Source organism: Xiphias gladius, chromosome 8 (assembly GCF_016859285.1).
Source record: "Xiphias gladius isolate SHS-SW01 ecotype Sanya breed wild chromosome 8, ASM1685928v1, whole genome shotgun sequence".
In the NCBI taxonomy this organism is placed as follows: domain Eukaryota; kingdom Metazoa; phylum Chordata; class Actinopteri; order Istiophoriformes; family Xiphiidae; genus Xiphias; species Xiphias gladius.
Genome location: NC_053407.1, coordinates 6,800,159 through 6,828,019, shown reverse-complemented (window position 1 = coordinate 6,828,019; position 27,861 = coordinate 6,800,159). Strand labels below are relative to the sequence as shown.

The 27,861-nt window shown below is 37.7% G+C and overlaps 2 protein-coding genes across 8 annotated transcripts in view; one reads left to right on the top strand and one right to left on the bottom strand.

Moving 5' to 3' along the window:
• nlrc5 (NLR family, CARD domain containing 5) overlaps positions 1-22,972 on the bottom strand; it is a 38,669-nt gene extending 15,697 nt beyond the window's left edge. For 4 of the 7 annotated variants that reach the window (XR_005707968.1, XM_040133281.1, XM_040133283.1 and 1 more), the window contains exons 1-27: positions 22,879-22,972; positions 21,674-22,023; positions 19,644-19,733; positions 18,180-18,365; positions 17,282-17,436; positions 14,416-14,547; positions 13,328-13,643; positions 11,400-11,829; positions 10,906-11,056; positions 10,302-10,432; positions 8,235-8,466; positions 7,885-8,126; positions 6,417-6,500; positions 5,600-5,683; positions 5,388-5,471; positions 5,171-5,260; positions 4,731-4,781; positions 4,614-4,643; positions 4,129-4,212; positions 3,829-3,912; positions 3,455-3,544; positions 3,037-3,126; positions 2,386-2,469; positions 1,040-1,123; positions 559-648; positions 216-263; positions 82-111 (exon numbers count right to left, since the gene is read on the bottom strand). Coding sequence is in view for 6 of the 7 variants with exons in the window: in XM_040133281.1 (XP_039989215.1) it covers positions 82-111; positions 216-263; positions 559-648; positions 1,040-1,123; positions 2,386-2,469; positions 3,037-3,126; positions 3,455-3,544; positions 3,829-3,912; positions 4,129-4,212; positions 4,614-4,643; positions 4,731-4,781; positions 5,171-5,260; positions 5,388-5,471; positions 5,600-5,683; positions 6,417-6,500; positions 7,885-8,126; positions 8,235-8,466; positions 10,302-10,432; positions 10,906-11,056; positions 11,400-11,829; positions 13,328-13,643; positions 14,416-14,547; positions 17,282-17,436; positions 18,180-18,365; positions 19,644-19,733; positions 21,674-22,007 (3,506 nt within the window). In the remaining variant the exon portion in view is untranslated. The remainder of the gene's footprint in view (positions 1-81; positions 112-215; positions 264-558; positions 649-1,039; positions 1,124-2,385; positions 2,470-3,036; positions 3,127-3,454; positions 3,545-3,828; positions 3,913-4,128; positions 4,213-4,613; positions 4,644-4,730; positions 4,782-5,170; positions 5,261-5,387; positions 5,472-5,599; positions 5,684-6,416; positions 6,501-7,884; positions 8,127-8,234; positions 8,467-10,301; positions 10,433-10,905; positions 11,057-11,399; positions 11,830-13,327; positions 13,644-14,415; positions 14,548-17,281; positions 17,437-18,179; positions 18,366-19,643; positions 19,734-21,673; positions 22,024-22,878) is intronic. The other 3 variants (XM_040133282.1, XM_040133284.1, XM_040133285.1) reach the window with 3 other exon arrangements.
• A 3,007-nt stretch (positions 22,973-25,979) lies between these two features.
• Positions 25,980-27,861, top strand: part of LOC120792840 (myosin-2) — a 2,705-nt gene continuing 823 nt past the window's right edge. The window contains exons 1-10 of the mRNA XM_040132208.1: positions 25,980-26,186; positions 26,262-26,405; positions 26,504-26,660; positions 26,748-26,775; positions 26,855-26,963; positions 27,065-27,157; positions 27,247-27,310; positions 27,392-27,490; positions 27,585-27,688; positions 27,813-27,855. Coding sequence (XP_039988142.1) covers positions 25,980-26,186; positions 26,262-26,405; positions 26,504-26,660; positions 26,748-26,775; positions 26,855-26,963; positions 27,065-27,157; positions 27,247-27,310; positions 27,392-27,490; positions 27,585-27,688; positions 27,813-27,855 — 1,048 coding nt within the window. The remainder of the gene's footprint in view (positions 26,187-26,261; positions 26,406-26,503; positions 26,661-26,747; positions 26,776-26,854; positions 26,964-27,064; positions 27,158-27,246; positions 27,311-27,391; positions 27,491-27,584; positions 27,689-27,812; positions 27,856-27,861) is intronic.

Genomic DNA, 27,861 nt, shown 5'->3' with positions numbered 1-27,861 from the left:
TGTTTGTGTTTTGAAGAATACTGTACATATAAGCATGACAAATGTGTGTTTTTCCCTCAAGTCTTCATCAGCTTACTGTACCTGAACATCTTGAGCTGCTGTTTGCCGTCGCTGAAAAATACAACAAGCACAGAATTAGCTCATTAACAGACAAATAAAAATATAGACAGTGGTATTCAGATGCGGGGAGGTTTTCATAAATGCAACTTTTCTACCTTTTGTCAGGGCAGAACTTCAGGATCATCTTTTCTCTCCCTCCATCACTGTAAAACCAACAAGACACCGTCACATCACATTCTGCATATTTAAGCCAATGTGTTTATATCTATCAAGACCACTGTCTCCATAATCAATTCATCTCTGTGCAAATTTATATGCATATATTTACTTGTTATTTTTTATAAACAGACATAAACAAGCTGTTTTACAGCATTTGTCAGTTGTTGAAGTTGTAACTGGCAGCTTGCCATGTTGGTCATAGTTACTCTTTTGCTGTTCTAATAGAATTATTAAATGCCTAAAATGTAAAAAAAAAAAAAAAAAAAAAAAAAAGAGTACCTTATATGAATTTCTGTTAAGTTCTTACAGGAGCACAAACCATCAGCCAACATCACCACTCCTTCCATGCTGATGCCATTGTTACTGGCACTGAAAAACACAAAACACAATGAGCCAGGAGGAAAAGACATAATATGGTTCTATTATGAGCTATGCATAATAAATACTGCCCCCAGGTAAACACAGCATATAGCATCGGCACATTTTCTTTGGGACCTGTTGGGCAAGAAAATAATAGTCCTGCTTCTGCCAACGTAACAAGATTTGATCAGCTCTGTCTAACAACAACAGTGCAATCTTTTCTTTAAAAAACGTCCTTCTATCTCAGCAAAGAAGCCATGGAAAAAAGGTTGTGCCTCCATGGTCACTTATTTAGATTAACTACACATACCACTTTTACTTTTTTTTTTTTTTTTATAGTTGTTTGGAGCATCTCTTTTTAAATATGAAACTTTGTTATAATTTTGTGTGTTAGCCTTACTTGATTTCCTGGATGTTTCTAAGATCAGGCAGAAAGTCCAGCAACTTCCTCAGACCTTTGTTGCCTAAACAGTTACTAGACAAACTGATAATAGAGAATACAGAGTTATTGTCAGAACCAAGAGAGACATAAGAAAGGAAAAGAGATAAACTGTACAACTTTGGGTATCTGCCAAAATAAAAGGAACACTTAAATAATGTGGTGATGCAGAAAATATAAACACAGTGCAAGAGACCTTATAAATGGCACTGAATTATAACTTAAGTTCATGTCTGAATTGACCATGGAGACATATGATGACAACTAATCCAAAAAGAGGCACGTGTGTTTGTTTTTCAAAAGGTGACTTCAGCATAGGGTTTATATAGATGATCACTACAGTAGATTGAACTGTATACCTAATGTCAATAGTGATCCTGGTTTAGTATGCATTTTATTATTATTATTATTATTATTATAACTCTTACTAGAACTCCCTTTAAAAAAGTATGTCTGGATTACAATACATATAAAACAATAAAAACAGACAAAGTTAGCGTATACATCAAAAAAGTATACAACAAACAGGAAAAAGACATCAACATAAGGGACAACATCAATTCAAAGAAAACATATGCATACACACTTCTCTCTAGCCAGTTTCCCAATCTCATTATTAACATGATGATTATCGAGGACCAAAAAAGTCCTAGTGGACTCAGTGTAGTGTGAAATTGATCTACAGTTAAAAAGACATGTAAGATAGCCAGGAAGTTTGCCAAGAAGTGCTTTGTGAATAAATAAAACGCAGTGCCATTCTCTTCTGACTGCAACCCAACTTTTGCACGGAAAAATGACAAGCAACCTAAGTGCAAATATTAGAATTTGAAGGTGTGTGAAGGGCGGGTTTATCCAAGACAAGCTGTCATAAGTGCAAATTTAGATGGTAGTAACACAGTTCATACAGTATTTAAGCATACCGAGTGGTGTAATCAACATATTCAGTTTTTTACTGAGAGACTGATAAAAGTCAAACAATCACAATTCACTGAATTAGCAACAACTGCATGTATGGCACACACTAATTCCACCATGCTAATTCTAGTGGTTCTGTTCCTGCCACGTTTCAGACACACATGGTAAAAACAAATTAAGCCTCTGTGTGAGGGGTGAATGCACTGATGGAGTTTCTATGCTGATGGTGGAATGTTTTAGGATGCTGCTGATCAGCACGTAACATGAGAGGTAAGTAGATAGTAAACGTAGAAGGTTTCGGAGTCTCAGGACACATGTGTCAGTGATTCAAAGTGTAGGTTTGTAAGGTTTTTGATTGTGCATGCTCAATCAAGTCTTTATGTGTATCTTACTCCAGCACTGTGAGATCACAGGAAGTCCCCAAACTCCTCCACACTCTCCCCAGATCAGCATGCAGCAGACCGCAGCAGCTGAGACTGACAGAGGCAACAGCTTCATGATTACCATCATAGTCATCATCAGTAATAACAATATTGTGTAATATCAGTATCACTATCTGTACCATTACCGTGTCCCACACTTTTAGATGTGCATGAACAGTCTGGCCCCTATGAACAAATGAATCAGTATTTCTCTCCCTAATTCACATCCTTTTATTTTACTATATCACATGATCTTTTTCTGCAGTATACTCAACCATAACATCCTGCTGCAACCTGATGCTCTCAAAATGCTGTTTTATTATGGCTGTGACAGTGACTCTGTGGCAATAATTCAACATTATCATTATCAAACTTTATTTGTATAGCACCATTCGCACAGGATAGTGCAATTCAAAATCTTTACAGGTGACTAAAGAAGCTGATAATAAGACAGCACAGATGTAAAGACGTAAACAATTTGAGACTAATGTACACAAAAAATAAATATGATAAAATTGAAATAATAACCAAAAAAAAATAGATTAAAATAGATTTGTTAAAATTCAATACATACCAGAGTTCACTTTTTTTTTTTAAGTACATAGATAATTTAATACATACCAGAGTGTTTTAGATATTTCATTGGCAGGCTTTTCTCTCCCTCCAGAGAACACTACAGACACCTGAACAGGATCTGGACTAGACTGTAGTCTATAACATAAAGAAACATGCAGTTACATAGCAGTGATGAACCCACTAATGAGAACTGAATTAAGTAACTGAAGCATGTATAAGCATTTCAGAATGTTTTAAGTTCTTCACAACAAAGGAGACTGTTTTAAAATACAAAAACATTGGAGGCTAACCTTATACAATTTAAATATATACTGACTCTTTTTACACAAGTCAGGAGCGTTGCAAAAGAATGGCATCATGGACATGCCTGATATGAGCTATTCTGCATTTGTTTATGATGTATGTGTGAACTTTGCATGTGTGAATTTATAGTATGCCATGCACATTACAGGTGTGTTTTTACCTGATATGAAGCTCCACCACAGCAGGACAATTAGACAGCAGAGCAGTCAGAACCACCAAGCCCTCCACAGAAGAGCAGCTGTCATCGAGACTGAGAAAGGGCACGTGAACATCAACAAACTGCTGCTGTTCATTTACTTATGGATGCTGAAAACTCTTTTTGTAATTGTCTATCCCCAACCACTAACCACTAAAAATTTCACAGTGTATTAAAAGTATCTATATTTTTGTATATCCAGGTATAATCGAGTTTAGCAAAATTGCATACTGTATAGCAAACACTATAAAAACATTATTTGCAGAAAACATGTAACTTAATATCAGAATTACATAATATCCTTTGTGATGCATGGTTTCAAAAAAATCCAGTCTTACATGATCTTGTTGGTGATATTGAACTTTGGCAAAAACTGAATCAGTGTCTTTAGAACTTCCACATCCCACTGGCCTCCGGACAAACTAGGATGCACACACAAGCATTACACACATGCAGAGCTTCATTGGCATTTGTTTTGCATAGATATACGTATGATATGAGATACATTGCGTGGTACCAATCAGTACAAATCAAAATTTCAAACTGTTAGTTAATATCTGCCTGTTTATACTGTATTTAGTTGTGGATCATTGGTAGGGGGTTTCTAAATTTGAAGCGGTGTATTTAGGGTTACTTACTCCAGGACAGACAGGGCAGGGCAACACTTCAATGTATTTGCAACTTTTTGCATCTCAGGCTTGTTCCATTTCTGGTTCAACAAGCTGGCGACAAACGGTGCCAAAAGATAAAAACTTATAACACCAAAGCAATAATTGAGATATCAACAATAAAAACAGGTTAAATATCAATGTTGAAAACCATAAACTGAATCGAATTTTAATCAATAGATTTAATCAACAGATTTAATCAACAGAAACTAAACTGAGTTAATTACATGAAGTCCAGGTCTCACAGTAATAACACAGCAGTAGCACTGAGGTCACCGGTTCAGAGGTCGTTTCTGGTAAAGATGAACTGTTTCCAAAAAAGTCAAAGTACATACACTTTGCTCACAACCATAATTTAACTTCACAGAGTGAGCAAAGTTCTTCGCCAGAAACTGGTTATACACCTAAGTTTTGGAAAATAGTTCAAATGTTATGTTTACTGTTTAATGTCTTACCTGATTGTTGGATCAGACTTAGTTTTATGGCTGCATGGGGAATACATAGGACAGAATTTCAGGACGTTCAGTATTTGTTTTATGGTTTTATAAGTTTTATCTAACAATAAAACCCACCTTCTCATATCTGAGTTTTGGGAGAAAGTCACTGTCAATTTTTCCATTGAACTGCAAAAGGACAAAAAAATCTATATTATATAACAGGTTTAGAGGGATTTTTATCTGATTCGCTTTTACGTAATTGCTTTATGGTCTCTAAAATAAGTTTGGAAGACTCAAAGTTGCATGTGAAGGAGAAAATATGTTGGCTGCAAAAATGGTGACAGTATCAAACCAATAGAATGAGGTGTACATTATACAGTCAATAAACTGCAGTCAAATGTGTGTTGAAGTTTAAAATGTGTTTAAGTGTTGAAAGGGAGCCTGTGTGGATGTAATGTATGGCCTCTGTGATAAATCATGCAAAAATAATGATACCTGTGTGTGTGAGTGTGTGTGTGTGTGTGTGTGTGTGTGTGTGTGTGTGTGTGTGTGTGTGAATGTGTGTGTAATCATACTCTGCATGAACATGTTGGATGTTCAAACATGAAGACATTTTCCCAATGAGATAGTCCACTGCTTTCAGAGAGCTTCTGTTTCGACCCACCCTGTAAGTTCCACAGACACATTCATTAACCTCCAAACACCCTGCAAACCGTGTGCGCAGAAATGTTGGCTAAAAATCAGCAAAATCTTAATTAAAAACATATCAGTCTCATCAGAGTATGAACTTACATCACATATGCCAGTCTTGGTAGTTTGGTAAAGATGTCAGCTATGTGTTTGATCCCTTCGTCTTTCAGACTGTTGTCACTTAGACTTCAAAACAAAAACACAAAAACAAAAGCTCGATGTCAAAGTTTAGACCTGCCTCAGAGAACATGTTTAAATCTGCCATTTACTTTGGCAGTGACATTAATGTTGTACATGAACGACAGAAAACCTACTTGATTTCAGTGATGTCTGGACACTTCTCTAGAGCAGAAGCCAAACTAGCTGCTCCTGTGGCAGTCAGTCTAGCACTACAAAACCTTGAGAAGATACAGACAATCAGTCAATCACTGTGATAATAACAATAATAACAATAACAAGAACAAGAACAACAATAATAATAATAATAATGATAATAATACTTAATTTATATTGCTATTGCTATTTATATAGCACTTTTCAGTTACAAAGTTAGAAAATGTTTCACATGGTCTAACGAGTATTAAAACATTTCAGGACTGAAATGAATTCCAAAAGTAAAATGGAATAAAATACCCAACAATAATATATTAAAACAATGAAAACAATATAATAACAATACAGATAAGACATGTTGGAAATAAAACAGTGTGCTAAGGGGGCTGTGTTCAGGGATGTTAAAGGAAAATGGCTTCTACTCCATTCCTTACAGTATTTCAAATACAATTATATGAGCAAATCACTTTGCAAGGCACTGTGGGACCCTGGGACTGACCAGCAATGCAAAAACAGGGAGGGGCAAATGAATGAATGTTGTGCGATTTGTACAATTCCAGTGGGTATTCTCCATATGGAAGGTAGGACATCATTGACTCTAAACAAACATCAATCTGAAGGCAGATTGTGAATCTTAAAATGAAACAAATAATGTAATTATTAATTAAATATATATTGAATATATATACTAAATTATGGAATGTTCAAATGTCAGATTAAATATCAGTTTATATGTACATGACACTCCATACAGTAGAGCTATGGGTACAAAAGAAAAAGGAAAAATTTGAATCTTACACCAGTTTTCTCAGGGTTGTGAATTCAGGCAAAATGGAGGACAACTTCTCAGCGAACTTGTCGCCATACTTGCGGCTGCGAAAACTGAAGGCACAAAATAGTGAAAAAAAAAACATGTATCATTGACAATGAAGCAAGCCTTAATGTTGGACTGAAAGCTGAGATGCCAGTACTCGCCCAAAATCTGTCAGATTTGTTAGGTGTGCAAATTGAAATGTCACTGAAAATTAAGAAGCATGAGTCTACTGGAAATAACCTTCTATATAGTTCACAGGATAATAATTAAAATTTTTTAGTTAAGAGGGTCCCCTAAAGAGAGCTCCACCCCTCGCAAGTTTGAGAGTCTTTCCCCCAGGTGACATAATATACACATGCAATACGTAATAAGCGTGGTATAAGTTATGGGAGCTCTGTCTAATACTGACACTGGGACCAAGGGCACAAAGACCTTAAGAGTTTGCTTGCTGCTGGCACCAGCTGACTTGTTTGTGTCACTACTGACGACTGCCCTAATGGAGAGACTTGCCTGCCAACAGTACATAGCCGTGCATGTTGCTGTTGAAGTTGACTAAGTCTTCTTTGCAGAACTCCAAGCTTTTACCAAGCTTGTCAGACAAGCTAATGTTCAAGTGCCTCAGTGTGTTTTACAGATGGAATCTGTTTGTTTATTTTGGCAGCTTAGTCTGAGTCCTGGCCAGTTTCCCTCCAGACACCTTCTGCCTTTCTTGTTTGTTGTTTTATGTTTGACTTGATCTTGTCTGATGAAGGTCCTATTAAGTTACATGTATGTGTACACAGCATGTGAGAGTTCATTCTATTTTAAGATGGTCTGATAAAATACCCTTTAAAATAGTCAGTTGCCATTTTTTTCTACTAGAGTACAGGTTATTGCATGTCTACTTGTTTGGAAAAGACTCAGCCAACCACACGGACACAGCAGGAAATAAAGTGCTTGAGGCAGTTTGACAGTTTGCGGGACAGGTGGCCCTTCAGCTGCAGTATGTCAAAGTCAAAGCAACAGATCTTTTTAGAGCCTCTGTGCAACTGCTCCCTCAACATCCAAAATATAAAGACTTGTTTTCAGATTCCTGGCGGCTCAACACCATCCACTTCACTATTCCCATGTGTTACAACTGCAGTTTTTAACTGCCGCTCTAAGTGTACCACGCTTTTGGTCATAAAAATAGTTCTTAGCCTCACATTCCCTGTGCAGTCACCTGTTTATTTTGCACTCGCACTTACCATGACTGATTGATTTTTGATACACATTATAATTTGCTCCAATCGAGAGAAAATGGTGATTATCATACAAAGCATACAACAAATTTTGCTTCTGAGTCATTTCAAATAAGATATTTTTCATTTTGAAAAGAAATGGTATTTGATTTTAATTCTGAAAGTGTGTGTGCATGTGTGTGTACTGATACTATGTATCATTTTTCTTGTGTGAGTGTTTGTTTCCACTTACCTGAGATTGTGAATGTACTGACACCTAGGCAGGGCATCTAAACACTCCAGCTCCATTGAGCATGCTCCAATGTCCAGTCCAATGCCTTTATCACCTGCTGAGTTAACTACAAAAGCCAGAGCATCAATATCATTAGGTAATAGCCGGATGTTGCGCAGCTCCAGGGTAGGTCTCGTACCCACAACATTCTTGGCCAGTTGGTGGTCCTGGCTCTCCTGGACGCAGTGGCAAAGCTCCAGTATCTGGGAAGATATAAGAAGGCAGAATCAGGAAGAAAAGAGACAGAGAAGAGAGGGTAACAAGAAAAATTATGTAATAGTTTGTCAAGTTTTTACTTCTGTTCATTCTACCTTGGGTCCAGTCAGGGTGTTGCTGTGGCACAAGTTGCTTAGCAGTTTCAGGACAAGGGCTTGTCGTTTTTGGACCCAACTTTGAACCCCTTTTCCACCAAATGCCTTGGCTAATTGAACTAAGGCTTGAGTACACTGATGGGAAGCCAGACCACATACATATAAGTGCAGGGAGTCAGTGAAGACCGTCCTCTGGTCTGACTTGGTTGTCCAACGAGTTTTCAGATTGAATCTGACAGAGCAACGAGGAAGAAGATCAAGCATAATTAATGTTTTACTTAGATTAAGAGTTAAGGTAAAAACCTACATTGATTGCTGTGTAAAAGACAGTTCCTAGCTTCTCCGGCTGGATGAAAATAACTCACATGATGTGAGAGAAATATTTATCTCTATTTATTTTTGTATTTTTTAGTTTACAGAACCAAACCAGTGACAAATTTTATGCTGAAATCTGAGGGGTTCTGGGGTTTGTTTGGATAATGTAAAACAAGTCTATTATGGTCTGCTAGAGAGCATTTTTCGTTTTACTTTCTGTTTAACATTCAGCAACCTTATCACAAAGTGCAGTGATGACCCCCCAGTTACTAACTTTGTGAAGGACTACATTTTTTGTTGTTGCTATTTGACAGATTACAGTGTAGATATAGACAAAAAAATGGTTAGAGAGAGGGGTTTGACATGCAAAAATATCCCCGGCTGGATTCGAGCCAGAGACGTTTACATGTTATGAGTCTAAACTACTAGGCCACCAGACATCCAATCAAAACCTTATTTAGTTCATCAAATGTATTCACAGGGCTTTAAACAAGGTTTTATAACACCCTTTGGTATAAACAACACCCTTTTACAGTAAAGAAAAATGTGATTAAGGCCCTGTGCTGAAACGTGTTAACTGCATAAAGTGCACTGACTAAATAAAGTACAGACTTTCAGTCAGTCTTGCTGAGTTTTCTTTCACGTTGGATTTTGACAGGTGAGGTAGCAGCAGCACGCTCTCTCTAACGAGAAAGGCGAAGTCTGGTAACATAATTTAAAATGTAGCCATACACAAGGTTTTGTTGAGTGACAGTGGACACCTTGTGCTGCATCATGTCTGCTGAGTTCCATCTCACATTCAGTGCCCCCACCTCTGCAGACCCCCTGGGCCTCCACTGCTGTGGTTGGACCCTCCGCTTTGTGCCTGCATCAGTGTATTTCTGATCTCCTTTTAGGGAAGAGGGTCACACATGTTTCATAGTGTACTAAGCTTACACAGCTCGTCTTGCTTCCATGGCTAAGTTATTCCTGGTATACAGTGTGGCTTTATATGGTCAAATTCTATAGCACTCCTCTGCATGTGTCAATATCCAGATAATCCAAAAATACCTGTGCACACTAATGATTTGGGTATGATTTTGGAATTAAGTTTAGATATGAGCTCTGAGCACAGTTCATGCTCAAATAGAATTATGATTTTTTTTTATTTATTTATGAGATTGTTTTTCAAGCTTAAGTTACAAGGCTCTATTTGATGGCAGTGCAGAGGATAGTGCAAGCAGCACAACAACAGGTTGGTGTTTACCTGACCTGAAATTTGCTCTACCTGTCTGTTTGGAGTTTCTTGTCCAGCAAAGGTGGGAGGACAGGTGTACACAGATGGAATCTCATTCAACTGAGGCAGCATAAAGCAGATTTGGTATTTAGGAAATTGAGACATACCCACTGCATCTGTTAATATCTGTTTTGGAACCAGGTCTATTTCACACAACTGAAATTTAATTTATTTAAAAAACTATTTTATTTAATTTAACTAAATCCTTAAAGGAGATGCACAGCAATTATATAATACTGTTTTATCGTATAAGCATTTTTTCATTTTCATGATTTTTAATTATAACTGACTGAACACACAACACCAAGCACAGTGCACTGGTTATTGCATTTGTGCCATTACACTAAAATAGAGCTCTCACCTTCACTTTCAGAAAATCTACCTGACAGCCCCATAGAGGAAGGCTCCTGTGGTCTCAAGCAAAATATAACCATGTTCCTTTCTATAATATGGTTTCCTTGCATTCATTTCCTTACCTCCTCTTGAGCTGCGTGTCATTAACATCATTACTGGTCATGATTCTGAGGGCAGCCAAAAATTCCTGTATTGTCAGATGAATGAAACAGTAGGCACTGACGAGCATCCCATCCTCAAGTCTGAGCTCCACCTTCCAAGAAGACAGGGAGAAATGTACCATTTATTATGACATGTGCTCTGTGAATCTATAATGCGCACTGTAAAGAAAACCAAATCGTAAGATAATGTTTGTTTTTGATCTTTAGTAGTTATGTTGAAGTAAATGTAGAACTGGCCAGAGGTTGTTGTCAAAGTAAACAGCATAGTGCAGATATTCCACCTACAGGAATTTTTGGTAGACGAGGTTTGTTGCAGTGTTACTAAACTATTTTGGCTACAATACAAATGCAGTCCCAATGCTCTTGTTTAGCTTTAGTAATTTAATTTTAAATGCTAAGCAAACAAATCAAAGTGTTCTAAATTCTTACTTTTCACCCTGAGCAAACCCAGTCATGATTCAAAAACCTACCTCCAGCAACAACTAATATCAACCTCTAGTTTTAGATGAAACCCCGCACACCCACAGATATGAAGGAAACATTCACATATACAACCATGTCTCACCTGTGAGAAGAGACCCGCCCTGATTGCAAACTCCAAAACATGCTGAGGAATATCCTCTTTCAAGAAGAGGATCTTGCTTTCCTCTAAACCTCTCCACGCCAGCCGGCTCAGCTCACTTAACTGAGATTGATACTGACTTAGAGTGATCAGCCTACAGAACAAAGAGACACAAATCAAATTAATTTGCACTGAATCATAATTTAACCAACTACAACATTTGTGCATTGGAACATTATATAAACAAAGATCATATGAAAGTGAAAAGTGAATTTAAACTGAAAAGTAATTAAGTATGAAATTAAAATGAAGATGTTATATTTCTTTACTACTTCTTACTGCTCTTTCTTTAATACCATGCTTGTATTACAAAAAGGTGCACCCCCTTTTGTACCATTTTTTCCATTTGTTTTAAGACTGAAATTTAACGTTATATGTTATGTATTGATGGTGTGAAACAGTATTGATTTACTGTTGGTGCTGTACTTGGTCTGTACCTCTGAGGAGGTTTTGTGGTCTTTGCCTTGTCACTTTTTCCTCGTTTTTCAGGGTCACGGCTCAGAAATGCACCAAGAACAGTGAGGTAGACCTGGGTTAGAGTGGAGGGTATCTGGGCTAATGTGGGAGATGACTGGGCTCTGCCAATTGTCCCATCCATCATTATGTGTTCACTCCCTCCTCTTCTTTCTCCTGCAATCTGTACTCCTTTTAGTCCATTTTCTGTGGCTTTTCTTCTTGTGTCACTTCCTCTGTCTTGTTCTCTGGATTGTACTTCTGTTCCTCCCTCTTCATCTTCCAGCAGAAGATGCTTCAAACAGATGCAGCAGATGTTGCAGAGGGCAGGGAGGTATGACATGGCAAGGAGGTGTCGACTGGAAAAAAGGAGATCCACTGCCTGCATCCCGAGAGCTCTGTTTGCTGAGTCACCTTTATGGATGAAATATAAATTACTTTAAGCCCAGAGAAACTCAAGGTACTGCCACACAAGTGTTTTCACTGATTCAACCTCCAAAAAACTGTGTAGGCACGTTCGGACTGAGCTTTATTGACATCTGCCTGACTTTCCTTTTGCAACTTCTATGATTATTGTTATTACATAATGTTGGGTACATAAGTATTTGGACAGTGACAAAATTTTCAAAATTTTGCCTCTGAAGTGTAGTGTTACAGCTTTCATTTCAAGGGAGTTTAACACAAACTACCATTTTGGAATTATGGCCCTTTTTATACATAGTCCTTCATTTTCAGAAGCTCAAAAGTAATTGGTTGTACCAAAATTTGAAGAATGGTATGACGGACGGACAACCTGAAAAAACGATCCGATCATGGCGGTCGCTGGTGCGGAGGCATAACAAATTTTACTTTCTTTTACACCAATTATTGACACATTGTTAAAGCCATTATACATGAAAATGTATCATACCAAGGCTACTGAAAATTCTGGATTCTCATTAACTTTTAGTAACCACACATAACTTGACACTGTTGAGGTAGTGTTTGTTTTTGGTTCTAAATTAATACACAAGTATTAAACTATAGATAAAGGTAGCAACAATAAGGCTAAAGACCTTGGTGCAGGGTTATATGTGTAACCACCAACAACGACTGCCAATAAAAAGATAATAAATGTCCAGTAAGAGACATGTACATTTAATTTCAAACGTGTTTGATATTTGCGTGAATCTGGTCGATCCATGCCTCTGCCAACCAGTCAATTTGTAGTTTACATCTATGTCTGCCCAGAGTCATATAAAATGTATGTAGAATGTACAGAAGACTTTGAAGGAATTTAGTAAAAGGTATTTAGAGAAAGGTATTTTGACCTTTGACCTTTTGGATATAAAATGTTATTACTTCATTCTTCATCCTATTAGACAACTGTGTGAAATTTTGTCATAATTAGCATATACATTCTTTTAAAACCCCTCCTGTTCAGTTAGATGTCGAACAGCCGAAATTCTGAGGCTCAGGGACTATATATTATGAGTTAAAACAAAAAAAAGTGATGTTAACGATAGTTACATAAGCAAAGGACCAAATTATATTTTTAATTTGATTACATGTGGCATTACTAATGTTATCTCCAAGCCCCTTGAGTATTTATTTAACTCAGTATTGCAAATTAAAGTTAGATGAATTACAAGAGAGATTAAAAAAAATGGTCAAAATCAATGCAGCTGAGGCCAACATGTCCTGACTTTAAGTCTCAAATATTTTCAACACCATAATTTGTGGTCTCCATGACTTCATCAACAGGGATTATTTTCTCTGATTTAAGAAAGCCACATAACACATTGTAGAAGTGTTTTCCCAAGCTAAACAGTTTTCATTATTATTAGTAACCAGATGCATTTATCTGTCTCTGTATGAAATAAACAGAATAACAGATATCGCTTTATAAACATAAAAGTATGCAACTTTTTACCTTTTACTCCAAAGAAGTTTTCCACATATTCCTTAATCTCATGGCAGTCCCATCCCAGCAGCTGCCCTATTTTATCTGAAATGCACTCCAAATCCATGACATTGCGTACACGACAGGTGACCAGCACAGTGCATCCTGGAAGAAGCTGACGATTTAATAGCCCTGAAATTAGGTCTGCAACAGGGAGAGGGTTTTCTGGGTCCAACAGTTCTCTCTGCTCCTCTTGTCTGGTGAATCTGCTGTAAGACTCATCATAGCCATCCAGCACCCAACAACTTTGCGCTGGATTGGAAAGGAGGTAATCCACAATGGCTCTCTGCTCAGACATAGGATATAAGTAAAATGTAAGAACAACAAAAACAATGTATTAGTTCATCTAATTGAAAAGTACTATTGGCTTGTGATTTGTTTGTTAGAGCTGTTTAACCAATTTCATCACCATGTATTATTTGCAAGATTGACATAAATGTAAATAAATACAGGGAATAAAAATTGTTTTTTAATTCTGATTGAAAACAGCAGACTTCATTGGGTTCCCACCATTTCTGAAATGTATGCCCTTGTCTGTAGCAGTCCACTAAGTAACTCCTGTTTTTCACTCTGAATAACTAATAATCTCCTCCTTTAACTTTTTATTTTCTCCTCTTCTTAAGAAAATCAACAGTTCTTTCCTTCAGAGAATTTTTATTTCATTATGATTTCAAGTGGAAATTTTTAGAGAACTTTTACCATTAGGACCAACTCTTGCCACCGCACAGCTTTATGAATACGGTCCCTTATGATGTGCCAATCCACCTTAGAGATTTCAGTACATGTGTTATTCTAAATGTAATGGGCTGTTTTAAAATGCTGCTGTCACATGGCGCCCCGGTGGACTAATAGTTAAAGTGTATACCACAAAACCGTGGTTGACTCCCAGGCAGGTGAACTTTGTTGCATGTCATTCCCCTTTTTCCTGTCTCTCTACACTGACTGTCAAATAAAGGCAAAATGCCAAAAACTAATATTAAAAAAAAGCTACTTTCACATTTAACACCAGAAAATCCCTGATTTATGAAGGTACCGTTTTAATATTGCTAACGGCATACCTTTTTGTCTTCACCCCCCTTTGGAGGGAGGTAGTACTGGAATAACAGCTCAGACAGTGAGAGTGGGCCAGACAGTAGATTGAGCTGACGAAACTCTAGCAGGACAAATAGGTAAGATGAAGGGATAGGGCCCTGGATGATAAGAGAGAGTAAGGGGGATAAAATAAGAGGGAAAGCAGGGATTAAGGGAGAGAATAACATGCAGAAAAAAAATTCTAACTATTAGAGAAAAAATTGACCACCTCCTACCCTCAACCGGCATTGATTAATCTTCAAATAATGGAACCTTAGAAGCAGCTGTAAAACCTGATATATATTTAGTCTGTTTTTCTTCCATCGGCCTTCACCAACTTACTTCAACAATTTCTGCATCCAAACGATCCACCTCTTTCTTAGACCCCATCCCAACTAGGCTAGTTAAGGATGTTTTACCCTTAGTTAGCACTTCTTTACTAGATATAATCAATCTGTCTTTATTAACAGGCTATGTACCACAATCCTTTAAAGTAGCTGTAATTAAACCTCTAATTATAAAGCCTAATCTTTATCCAGTTGTATTAGTCAGCTATAAACCTACATCTAACCTTCCCTTTCTCTCTAAGATCATTGAGTGACCTCCTAATGGTTTTGGACAAAGGACTTGTCTCTGTACTTGTCTTGTTATATCTTAATGCTGTATTTGACACTATTGACCATCACATCCTAGTACAGAGACTTGAACATTTAATTGGCATTAAAGGAACGGCTCTAAGCTGGTTTAAGTCCTATTCATCTGATCGATTTCAGTTTTTACACACTGATGATAAATCCTCCATGTACGCAAAAATTAGTCATTTCCACAAGGTTCTGTGCTTGGACCAATTCTATTCACTTTATATATGCTTCCTTTTGGCAATATTACTAGGAAACACTCCATAAACTTCAATTTTAATGCAGATGATACCCTATTGTACTTGGCTCAATGAAGCCTGATGAAACAAATCAGTTAGCTAAGCTTCAAGCACGCCTTAGGGACATAAAGGCCTGGATGACCAGCAACTTTCTCCTATTAGACAAAACTAAAATTACTGTACTTGGGCCCCAACACCTCAGCAACACATTAGATATAGTTAATTTGGATGGAATTGCCCTGGCCTGATCCGGATATGTCCTTTAACTCCCACATAAAACAAACTTCAAGGACTGCCTTTTTTCACCCACGAAACACTGCAAAAATCCGGCACAGCCTGTCTCAAAAAAATAAAGAAAAACTAGTCACTGCTTTGATTACTTCTAGGCTGGATTATTGTAACTCCTTATTATCAGGGTGCCCCAGCGAGTCTTTAAATACTCTCCAGCTGATCCAGAATGCTGCAGTGCGAGTACTGACAGGAACCAGGAAAAAAGATCATATTTCTCCTGTGTTAGCATCACTTCATTGGCTCCTTGTATCCTTAAAATCCAGATTAAAATTTAAAATCCTCCTCCTCACCTAGAAAGCCCTTATTGATCAAGCACCATCATATCTTAAAGAGGTAATAATACCCCATTATCCCGCTAGAACACTGCGCTCCCAAAATGCAGGCTTATTTGTTGTTCCTAGGGTCTCCAAAAGTAGAATGGAAGGGAAGCCCTCTGATTAACAGGCTCCTCTACTGTGGAACCATCTTCCAGTTTGGGTCCAGGAGGCAGACACCCTTTCCACGTTTAAAAGTGGACTTAAAACCTTCCTTTTTGATAAGGCTTATAGTTAGGGCTGGCTCAGGCTGGTCTTGAACCATCCCCTAGTTATGCTACTTCAGCCTAGACTGCCAGGGGACTTTCCATGATGCGCCTACTTCCCCTCTCCTCCGCTCCCTATCCTTCCATACGCATTCACATCCCATGAATGCTTGTTACAAACTTGGTTTCTTCTCTCACCCGTAGTTGTGTACTTTATTGTCTCTCTCTTCTCTCCTCGTGTCACTTTCTGCAGATATATCTGCCTCCGGAGCTGCGGAGTCTAGGTCTGCAACTGAAAACCGCCTACTGAGCCCAAGGCCTGAGCAAGGGCCCTGGGTAGGTGTTGCTCAGTCTAGGAAGAGTTCTGGTTGTTCCATACTTCTTCCATTTAAGAATTATGGAGGCCATTGTGCTTTTAGGAATGTTTTTTTGTAGCCTTCCCCAGATCTGTGTCTGGACACAAGCCTTGTAGCCTTCCCCAGATCTGTGTCTGGACACAATCCTGTCTCTGAGCTCTGCAGGCAGTTCCTTCAACCTCATGGTTTGGTTTTTGCTCTGATATGCATCGTCAGCTGTGAGACTTTATTTAGACAGGTTTGTGCCTTTCCAAATCATGTCCAATCAATTGAATATACCACAGGCGGACTGTAGAAACATCTCAAAGATGATGAAGAGAAATGGGAGGCACCTGAGCTAAATTTCAAGTGTCATAGCAAAGTGTCTGCATACTTATGTCACTGTAATATTTCAGTTTTTCCGTTTTAATAAATTTGCAAAAATTTCTAAAATTCTGTTTTTCACTTTGTTATTATTGATAAACCATTAAACGATTTTAGCATAAGGCTTCAACATAACAAAATGTGAAAAAAGTGAAAGGGTCTGAATAGTTTCTGAATGCTTTGTATAAACTGACTTTGATGTGACAAAATGGTTGGGTTCCCCTTTAAGTGAAACTGTTTGCTGCCATACACAATATTTGTTTGTGCTGGTCCATGGTTCAGTCGCTCAAAATAGTGTGTTAAAAATAGTTTCTGAGTGACAAATTTTGTGTCTCAAAGTTATACTTTTGTTACATAGAAAAGTATAAGTTAGCATAGAATATTCAAAAAAATGCAAATATTTACTTAACATAACTACTGAATGATGATAAAGTACATTAACTTACAAGACCATGTGCCCACTGATTTCCTAAACAAGACATCAGCAGAGTTTTTCCTGATCCGGCCTGGCCAACGACAACCGTCACCTTTCCTGCACACCCTTGGAGGAAGGTCTCCAATGTCACTCTAGACTCCAAAGACCCAAAATCCCCATCAGGCTCTGAGTGTGGTGAGGGCAATGTATTTAGTTAGTGCACAACAGACTTTAAATATGCATGATTGGGAAAGTTCAGTGTTTCCCCGAGGTTGACTGCGTTTTTTTTTTTGGGGGGGGGGGGGCAGGACTAGATTCCCTGACTTTCAGACATTCAGGGTGGACATTTGTCCATCTTTTGTTTAAGAGTGATTTATAACACTTGTTGGAAAGCTTTTATTGCACTTGTCAACAAGTTGTCAACCTGTCTTTCCTCTGCTCCGCCCCACTCTGTGTGTGTGGGGAGGGGCTAAGACATACACATGGTGAAGCCTTTTTATATACACTCTGAGGGTGAAACAGAAAACAGAGGAGAGAAATGTGACAGACAATAAATGACAGCAGAACGCAGTAGAGACTATAACACTGAGCTGAAATGACACAAGTTAACATAAATTAGGTAAATAAAGTAAATAAAATATTGTGTTTTATTATTAATTTGAATTTTTTTTCTTTGGTTTCTTAACGGGGGCAGGGGCAATGGTAGGAGAAACACTGGTTTCATGTCTGTATGGCCATGTCACATCATAGAATATGTTTTTTTTTCTACTTTTGACCCTTTACACTCTTTTATGCTGTTGTTTTTTTCCCCTACATGGTTCGGTTCATTGGGGTATATTTTTAAATCTCCCCTAATTAATTGAAAATTAGATTAAGGAAATTTAGCAGATTCTTTGTGTACAAGAAGAAGAAAAGGAAGTCATGCCGACCTGGTGTTCTGCCCCCTTTGTCTGTTGGCCCAGGGGTTTGATCAGGTCTGTCCCTGCCTCTGTTTGCTGTTCTTGGGCTAACCCACACATTCTCCAGCTGGGCCTCCTTTACCAGGCCCTTGCTCAGTCTCTCAAACCTCCTCAGCAGTAAACTCATTACTGCAGCGATGTACTGCTCCCAGTGGTCTGTAAGTACAGTACATTATAAAACACAATATTTGTTAATGAGGCAAAGTTGAACAAATAAAAAGCAGCCCTATTTTTAGTAGACTGCACCACAGCGGCAGATTATCCCTTTTTTATAATTTAATTGTAGTTTCAACAGAAAAATTCTAGTTCACGCACAATGATGTAGGTGAAGTTGCTTTAGCCCACTCAACATATAAGATACAAAATTTAGAAAAGACACAGTACAGGAAACAGTATTATTTACTTTGGAAATGTCTGCGCGTGTGCATCTGACAAATATAATGATTCATAAAATCCAAAACACTTGCAGGCTACGTGAAAAAACACAATCCAGCCACCCAACAAAAAACTAAATCAGGTGCTTGGCATTTAAAGTTAATGTACAGGGAGCTGGTTTTTAGTTAATCTCAAGCAAGCTGGTTTTGATTCACACATATAAACATGACAACTGGGTTAACCCTGGTAACGTAATACTCAGTAAAAGAAACATAGTTAACATGCCTGGTTTACTCCCCTAATAAACACATTACTGTGGAATGAAAACATCTCATGCTTTCTCTTTCGGTTTAACTGTCTGTGCAAACTCAGTCTGCAGTTTTATGGTGACCTCTTGATGTCGGTAGCAACCGACACCTATGAAGGCAGTCAGCTATTTCTTCTCTGTCAAAGAAGAGTAAGTGCTTTATTTCCAAGCATCAGGGTTCATGTTACAGGATATGAAATGTGCATGTGTAATGATATACCTAAATGAGACTTTAACATGAATGTATTGTGAGTACTAGGTACAAAGTTTCAAGATTGAATTTATCTCATTGAGTCATTTCAATGAGAGTTGCTTACAAAAACATTAGATGGCAGCTCATGACACATGCAATTTTATCTCTCTGTCTGTGAGTCCGCTTACTTACCATAAAGACTGTACATTGAGATGTCAAATACAAAAAAGCTCTAAGAAAATTTAACAAATGTTTAAAGTTTAAAATTTTACAAAATAAAGAGTATAAGTTACCTAGTGTTCTGTTCACTGTGCTCAGTTAGCAGTTATACAGACATGTCTTTGAGAAAAATGCTTTTTAGGGTATAGGGGATTTTTTTTTTTTATTACAGCACTGCAATTGCCACTAGGTCAAATTGGCAGCAAGGCTGATTCTGCTGCACCACCTCCGATTCCCTATGTAAATCCATGGACTTTTCAGTGGCTAATTGCCAAGTTAGCTTGTGCATGTGGTTGTAGCTGCAACGGAACAAGGTTGAAGTGTTGTGTGTATGTTCTACCAATCCGTGGACGTTTGATGAGCTGCTTCTCCAAATGCGTCGATGACGACTCCTCGTTCATTACAGTGGGACTGGAATTGTCACAAACATCTACAGTGCAGAAAAACACATACAAGATATACCATACAGAAAAATACTTAGCAATACTAAAAAAAAAGCCCAAAAGACCCATCCTATCAATTGCACTGCAAGAGTTTTACCAATTTTGTAACTACTATTCTTAGGCCCTCACTTTCTAAATTATCTAGAGATTTAAAAAAAAGAATCAAAGGAAATGTTGGGGTTCTCCAAACAGATCGAATCGAAACAAGTCATTTACTGAATATTTGCTGATTGTTGGTGGACAAACTGCTGCTTCTACCCATAGCTAACTTTTACTTTCACTTTTCCACTTCAGCTTGACAGTAAGGCCAAATCTGTTGTGGGATGTTTTACAGTCAACCAAATAAAGATAATGAAAAAATTTAAAGTGAAGAAATACCTTTCACCTAAAAAAAAAAAAAACCCTAATTTTTGGTACTGATTATTCTCAAAGGAAGCTTGACTGTTGATTGACTGCACAATAGTTACAGTTGTATATATGAGGATGATTTTTTTGAATAAAAAAAGAATATATGCCATGAAAAAGAGTGGATAAATGATGATCAGGAATTTCTAACTCAGACTTTAGCATTGCAGATGATGAGGAACGAATGTATTGTTAAATTTGTAATTACAGCATATTTAATTAGTGCAATTTTCCTTGTAAGCCACATTTTATTTTGAGAGCAGCTTTGTGTGTGCTCAATATGCAAATACTCAACAGAAACACGAAGTCAACAATAAATGTGTGTGTGGTGGAAGATTACTGTAAGTAGCCTAAAGTTTAGTGAACTGAAGAAGTGTTGCCTATCTAATCACTGGATATATAGCAAGCATGCAAGTAAATAAAACATAAAATCAATGGAAAATATATTTATGCATGTCAGTGCAGCCAGGCACAAACCCGAAATTTATAATCCACTTTACACACGGACAACCGCAAACACACACACACACACACACACACACACACACACACACACACACACACACACACACACACACACACACACACACACACACACACACACACACAAGGTAGGCAAGGAAGGCAGATAGGCATACATCAATAAATGTTATCTTGTGTTTCTCAGGGACAATGGTTCTGTGGCTAGAGACTGTATGACATCAGCTTATCAGTCAAACACAAAGTCATAAAGTTAGCCAAGCCACCACAAAGACAGTATGAGTAAATAGTAATAGTAAGTAAGTACCACTTATTATTTATTATTCCACTTCATACAGTGAACAGAACAAAATACAGAGTATCTATGGCTTGATGGCAAACATTGTGTAATAACTGACTGAAAATAAGAGGCTGTAAGCCCAGAATAAAGCTATATTGCCTATTTTGGCTTTATTGGGCTCTTATTTTGTTCATAGTGGAATAAAGTCAGTGTAACTACACAGTACCGTGTCCTAATTATAACTGCAGCACTGTGCTGCTGCACTGTTTACTGTGTGGTTACACTTCTGGCCAAACCCTGACAAGTGCTGCAATAGAAGGTACTTTCCTTATGCAATTAAAAGAGGGAAAACTACAACTTCCATTTGAACCCACTGAGAGAAATACAGCCAGTTTCTGCCTTGTGCGATTCTGTTTAAATTACCCTTTATAAGACATAAATGTTTACATCTTATTTCATATCATTCCTGCCTTCTGCAGACTGTTCTTAACATACTGAGCTATTTTTTTCGCCTAAACCTTGAGATACGTGTATGAGACTCATACATGATGTCTGTGTATGAAACTAAACACTAACTGTAATGACTTGTTAAAATTATATGTTATATTTTATGTAATGTTTTACAGTCTTTTTCAGCCTGCATGTAGGCCACCTTATCACTGACTGATGCTCTCACATAGCGAATGGCGCACACTCTGTATAAACCTTCTAGTCAAGGACTAACATCACTATTCAACATTTATAGCTTCATCTCATACTCACTGTTTGCATATCCAGCCACTGACATGAGCCTCGACTCCAAGCGCATGGGGATATTCTCACACAAGATACACATGCTTTGAAGAAAGTTGCGGCAATCTGTAGTGTTGGCCACCCTGTAGTACTCTAACATGGCTTTGATGAGTTCTGTTACTGCTGCTGAAGAGCTGGTGGGGGCCAGGTGACCAATGTTCCACCCGGCATCACTGGGCATCGTTTGGCACAACTTCATTATGACTGTGGGTGACTGACTGCTAAGGATGTGGAGCAGTTCTGACGATTCCTGAGCCAAGACAGAGTTCACATTTTCATCACCAGGGTCAACCTCCTCATCCATGGTTAGACTCCATCAGCTGGTACACAAACAGAAAAACATGAACACAAGCAGACATACTGTATATAAATTCACACACAGCTTTATCTGAATATGCATCAAAAATAAGTAACACCTATTTCAACTAAAAGGAAAACAACCTAAAGATGAACATTTCACACTCTCACAATTCAGAGGACCATCACTCTGATGACTGCAAACATCACCATCACCATGCCGCAGTTTGCAAAATGGATGCAGGAGAGTAGACTAGCCCATTTCATATGCAGGTGCTAGAAGCTGTGCTCCTCTTTTCTTGATTCAGAGTTGCTAAGTTCTCAAGGATCTTCGTTTATAGTCCAGTATATTTTGCTTGAACGAGTCAATGCACGTTTGCTTTCATTACATATGCCATCAGCCATGATTGTATGTGTCCGTTGGCTGTTGGATAAAAAAAATTTTAAACTAAAATGCTGACGGATTCTGTCAAGTTTAATTTAGGCGTATTTAGTTGATTACAAATAAGAAACCGACAACAAAACAACACAAACAGATGTTCGTTTAAAGTTTATTTCGGACATGGGTTTGCGCAGCAGTTGTGAATACTTCCTTTTTACTTAGATCGCTCGCGCGCTTGTCATTACAGTTCTCACGTCTTCAATTTAAATGTTTCGTGGTAGCGAAACTCCATAAGGGCAGAAAGTGTTTTGTCCCCTCCTCGGCTTCCTGAGATCCACGACCCTGTTCTGAAATGTACTATCGCCGAGGTCATTTAAGATAACAGTGATCGCAGTCTGCTGAGTTTTTTCACTGTTACCCCACAAAAACACGTTTTAGGCTGACTGCAACTAAACGGTGCGGTTCTGGTCATGTATTAGTTAAAATAAGCACTCACCGGCTACTGTTGTAGTATACTGCAGCTCTCTGCAGCCAGGGCATCTATTATTTTAAAAACTAAGGGCAGGGAGTACGGTTTTGGTTTCGTTTTTCTGCGACTGAGTGAAGCGACTGTGTGTGAGAGGTACATTCTGTGGCTCAAGAAGACAGAACAAACAAGATGCTCCATCTGTTTGCACCTTCCCTTTCTGCCCTTGGTCGGCTACGATCCCTTTTATCCTAATTTTTTTTAGACTCAAATAGGTCATACCAGAGCGGTCAAAGCGTTTCCATACTATGCTATTTCTCTTTGGTAACCAGTCTGCTGACTGGCTTTTTGCAAAAACTTCAACAAACGCCTTGTGCCTTAACACTCCTACCCCACCCCACCATACCACCTGAGCTCTGACCCCGAGCGTCCGCCTACATTCTTAGTATTCTGACACGTATCTCATTACATTGAACAGGCGTAATGAGATAGATGCAGCACAGCAAATGTTAGGCAAGACTTAAAGGGAACATTTAAAGAAAGAACTTCAAAACATTTTTACTACAATAGCAATTGATTTAAATGGGTTTGCGCTCAACCCAGACCGTTGTTCAAATGGGTGATACCCATCTTTTTTATTTTTCCTCCTTGTGGGACATCACTAGGGGATTTAAAAAAATTGCTAAATTCACTGAGGAACCCAATTTAAAAACAGTCATAAATTGGGTAGAACTGGGTTTCAAACGTTAACTTCTTGCTTGAATTAAGCCAAATTAATCATCATGTTTGGGGGGGAAAATGAATAGGAAAACATGTCAGAATGTAAGCCATACAAACGGTAGCCTTCCTTTGTCTGTTTTGCAGCTTGTAGTAGTAAACTCACACTGAGTAAATTAACACAATTGAGATGATGTGTTAATTTTCACAATGCAGCATAGTTGGCATAAATGTGGTTTTGTCAGGTGCAAAAACATATAGTGGACATCCTTCCTATTCAAGGAGATCCTCGCACAAAGAGGAATGATGTATTTTCTTTGCATCTCACACTTGTGGTACAAATGCGACCTAACTAATTCACTCAATTGTTTGTTCTTCTCTCACCTGACATAGCCTCAGTATATTTTACATTTGTGTAAACATTATATACTGAAAATTCATGCATTTGCATTGGGATAATTAGCTACATCGATATCATATTTACATCATAAACATCTTTCAATCAGTTCAGTAAAACTACATTTCAATACACCAATAAAATACTTTTTTCACATCCAAGTAAGTAAATGCAGTGTCATGGCAACATTTTCCCATTAAAATCACAGTACATCTAATGATAAAAGCAGTCTTCAGTTTTGCTGAAAACAGTCTCTTTGTTTAATCAACATACAGTCAACGAATCCAGCACAAGCCTCAAACCCTCCCCCTCCTTGATCTCATGCCCACTTCTTTCACCTCCATGCAGTAGCCGTTAAAACTACTCAAATTACGTGATGAAGCATGACAGAGGGCCCTTAACAAATAGAGCTCAAAGAGATATAGCATGTGTTCCTCATTGCACCCAACGTTAGCTGACACATGGCTAACTCTGATCACTAAATCAAACCTACCCTATACTGTAGACCGAGTCTCCTCACAGACCTTGGAGCATATTGAATTGTTGCAAAATCATGTTAAATTAGTTTAGGAGACAATAACAAATATTAATTTTTTCTAAAATTACAGCAACTTGTGGTAAAATAAAAATTATTTTTAAGTAAAATTATTTTTAAAATAATCACATTTAATTCAATTTTAGATTTTTTAGTGATTTATAGATTGCACAATAAGTCATATCAGGGTACATTTACATGTTCACAATAAAGATACCCATTATAATTGAATTGAAATACATAAATATTATTCTGAATTTTCAGAAGAAAGTTACAATTTTTCCAGAGATAAAAACTGTTCTAAGTTTGGATGGAGTAAAAACAAATTTGCATTCCTAATATAAACTTAAAATATAAACTGAAAAACATGAAACAAAACAAAGCAATAACATCCTACTTAGACATTTAAAAGCTTGAAGGCTTTTCGAGGTTTCATTACAATACCAAATAGTGCAAAAAAAATAAATTGCTGACTTAATGTTTTGAACCTTCACAGTGAATTCCATTAAGTTTCAAAATATCACTAGTGAACTAAGAGGATGTTATTGGGCAATACAACACACTCATGGAATGAATCTTACTAGTGTTTATGTCTTAAGATGTGGGTTGCTTTATGCAACCATTAATCCATCTACTGTCTATATGAACTGTATATATATATTTGAGTGTTTCAAAAGAACTCAAAGGCCACTGTAGGTACAGATTCTCCCAAATTTAGTGCCAGCAAAATATTTCAAATGCTTCAAGACTCATCTGTCATTCTAACCATATTTGGCATGTTATCCTACTTTAACCTTTGCTCTGTAAGCAAACCAGACCGAATATAAGGAATCCAAGAGGAGCTTGAGAGTGTGTGGTGAAGACTGGTGAAGCTCCTTTCTGTGGTGAGATTATCTATATAATCATTGTACCATTTACATGTAATCCTTGTTTTATAAATTAGTTTACAAACTATAATCGTCGTGTAAAATTGTATATATATACTGTATATATATTATTATTCAGTGCTTTTTCCCTGAAACACAATTTACATTTGTTTCTTCCTTGTAACTTTAAAATAATATGTGAGCTCAAGTTATATTTTAAAAATTTATTTTTGGTCATTTCCTCCTCTGACTAAAACACAATGTTTTAAACAGGACTCTGCAATCTACCATTCTTTTCACAAAGGGAAAGGGTAAGGTATGTACAACTTTTACTATTAACTACTTTTTAAACATATGCGTAAGCATGTTTTAGCAGGTTTATCAGGGGCCTCAGGTGTTGTTCATCCAAAACTTAAACAATGGCTAGTGTTAACAGTTCTGAAAAGTCTTACCAAGCTGAGGGCCATGTGTAGTGATGGAAATAAATTATTAGTTGTGGAAAATTTAACAATTCAGGGAAACACCATACACTCAGCCACTGGTCAATCATATAAAGATAAAACATCAGTCTAAGATTGCTATTGTTTGAATTGTTACACAGACATAAACTGCCACCATGAGTACGGACGCAGAGATGGCCATTTATGGCAAAGCTGCCATTTACCTCCGTAAGCCAGAGAAGGAGAGAATTGAGGCTCAGAACAAACCGTTTGATGCCAAGACGGCCTGCTATGTGGTCGATCCCAAAGAGCTGTACTTGAAAGCAACAATCATCAAGAAAGATGGTGGCAAAGTCACTGTCAAAGTCCTGGACACTCAGGAGGTTTGTATCATAAAATCAGACTCAACTGGAAGTTAAATCTGATCAGTTCTCATTGTGACCAATGTCCTGTTGCAGGAGAGGACAGTTAAAGAAGATGACGTCACTCCAATGAATCCTCCCAAGTTCGACAAAATTGAGGACATGGCCATGATGACCCATCTCAATGAAGCCTCTGTCCTGTATAATCTCAAAGAGCGTTATGCAGCATGGATGATCTATGTAAGAATATCTCTATAATAAGCAAAGAGAAATATTGAATTTGACTATACTTGTAGGACACATTGAGTTAACTGTTATATCTCTATGATCACTTTCAGACCTACTCTGGGTTGTTCTGTGCCACTGTGAACCCCTACAAGTGGCTCCCAGTGTATGATTCTGAAGTTGTAAGTGCCTATAGAGGCAAGAAGCGTATGGAGGCTCCACCCCACATCTTCTCCGTCTCTGACAACGCTTATCAGAACATGCTTACAGGTATGTCCTTAACATTGTAGAATTTGTTAGTATGAGGTTTCTGTTGCAGAAATACATGGTTAATTTCTTTGTTTTCTATTTTAACAGACAGAGAGAACCAGTCTGTCTTGATCACGTAAGTTTACATCTGTTGACTTTGTTTAAAGTATTCAAATAACTTGATCAAATTCTTATAAGTCTGTGTTTATACCCAGTGGAGAATCTGGTGCTGGAAAGACTGTGAACACCAAGCGTGTCATCCAGTACTTTGCCACAATCTCAGTTGGGGGAGACAAGAAGAAGGAGTCATCAGGCAAGATACAGGTATGTTATGATGACAAGATAGAGTAGCAGTAGAAGTATAGTGTACGCTTACAGAAAAAAAAAAATCCGTGTCCGATATCATTTCAAAACTTGGATTATAGGGGTCACTGGAGGATCAGATTATTGCAGCCAATCCCCTGCTGGAGGCCTATGGTAATGCCAAAACTGTGAGGAATGACAACTCTTCTCGTTTTGTAAGTACGGAGTGATTTCTACTTGAGAAAAATTTTTGTTACACAGCGTACATGTGGAGAGATTTTAACAATTCCTCTGTTCCCAACAGGGTAAATTCATCAGAATCCACTTTGGCACAACTGGCAAACTGGCTAGTGCTGATATTGAGACATGTAAGTATCAATCCTCATAGAAAATACAAATTACTGGAACTGAGAATTGGCCAGGTTGTGACTTATGAACAACATTTGTAGATCTGCTGGAGAAGTCAAGAGTGACATTCCAGCTTCCTGATGAGAGAGGCTACCACATCTTCTACCAGATTATGACAAACCACAAACCTGAGCTGATTGGTAAGAAGACTGAGTCGTTGCACAATGTTAAATGTAGTTAGGGGTTCCATGAAAAAACATTCTATTGAAACTTTCACCTTTTTCTGATCATCAGAAATGTCATTGATCACAACCAACCCCTACGACTTCCCCATGATCAGCCAGGGTCAGATAACTGTGGCCAGCATTGATGACAAAGTTGAACTGGAAGCTACTGATGTGAGTGATCTTCATTGTTAAACTATTAATGATATTTGCATGTTAACAAGACCATCAAAATTGCATTTTAAAATGGATTTTGTAGAGTGATTACACTTTTTATGGAAAACTCTTTTGAACACAGAATGCTATTGATATCCTGGGCTTCACTGGTGAGGAGAAGATGAGCATCT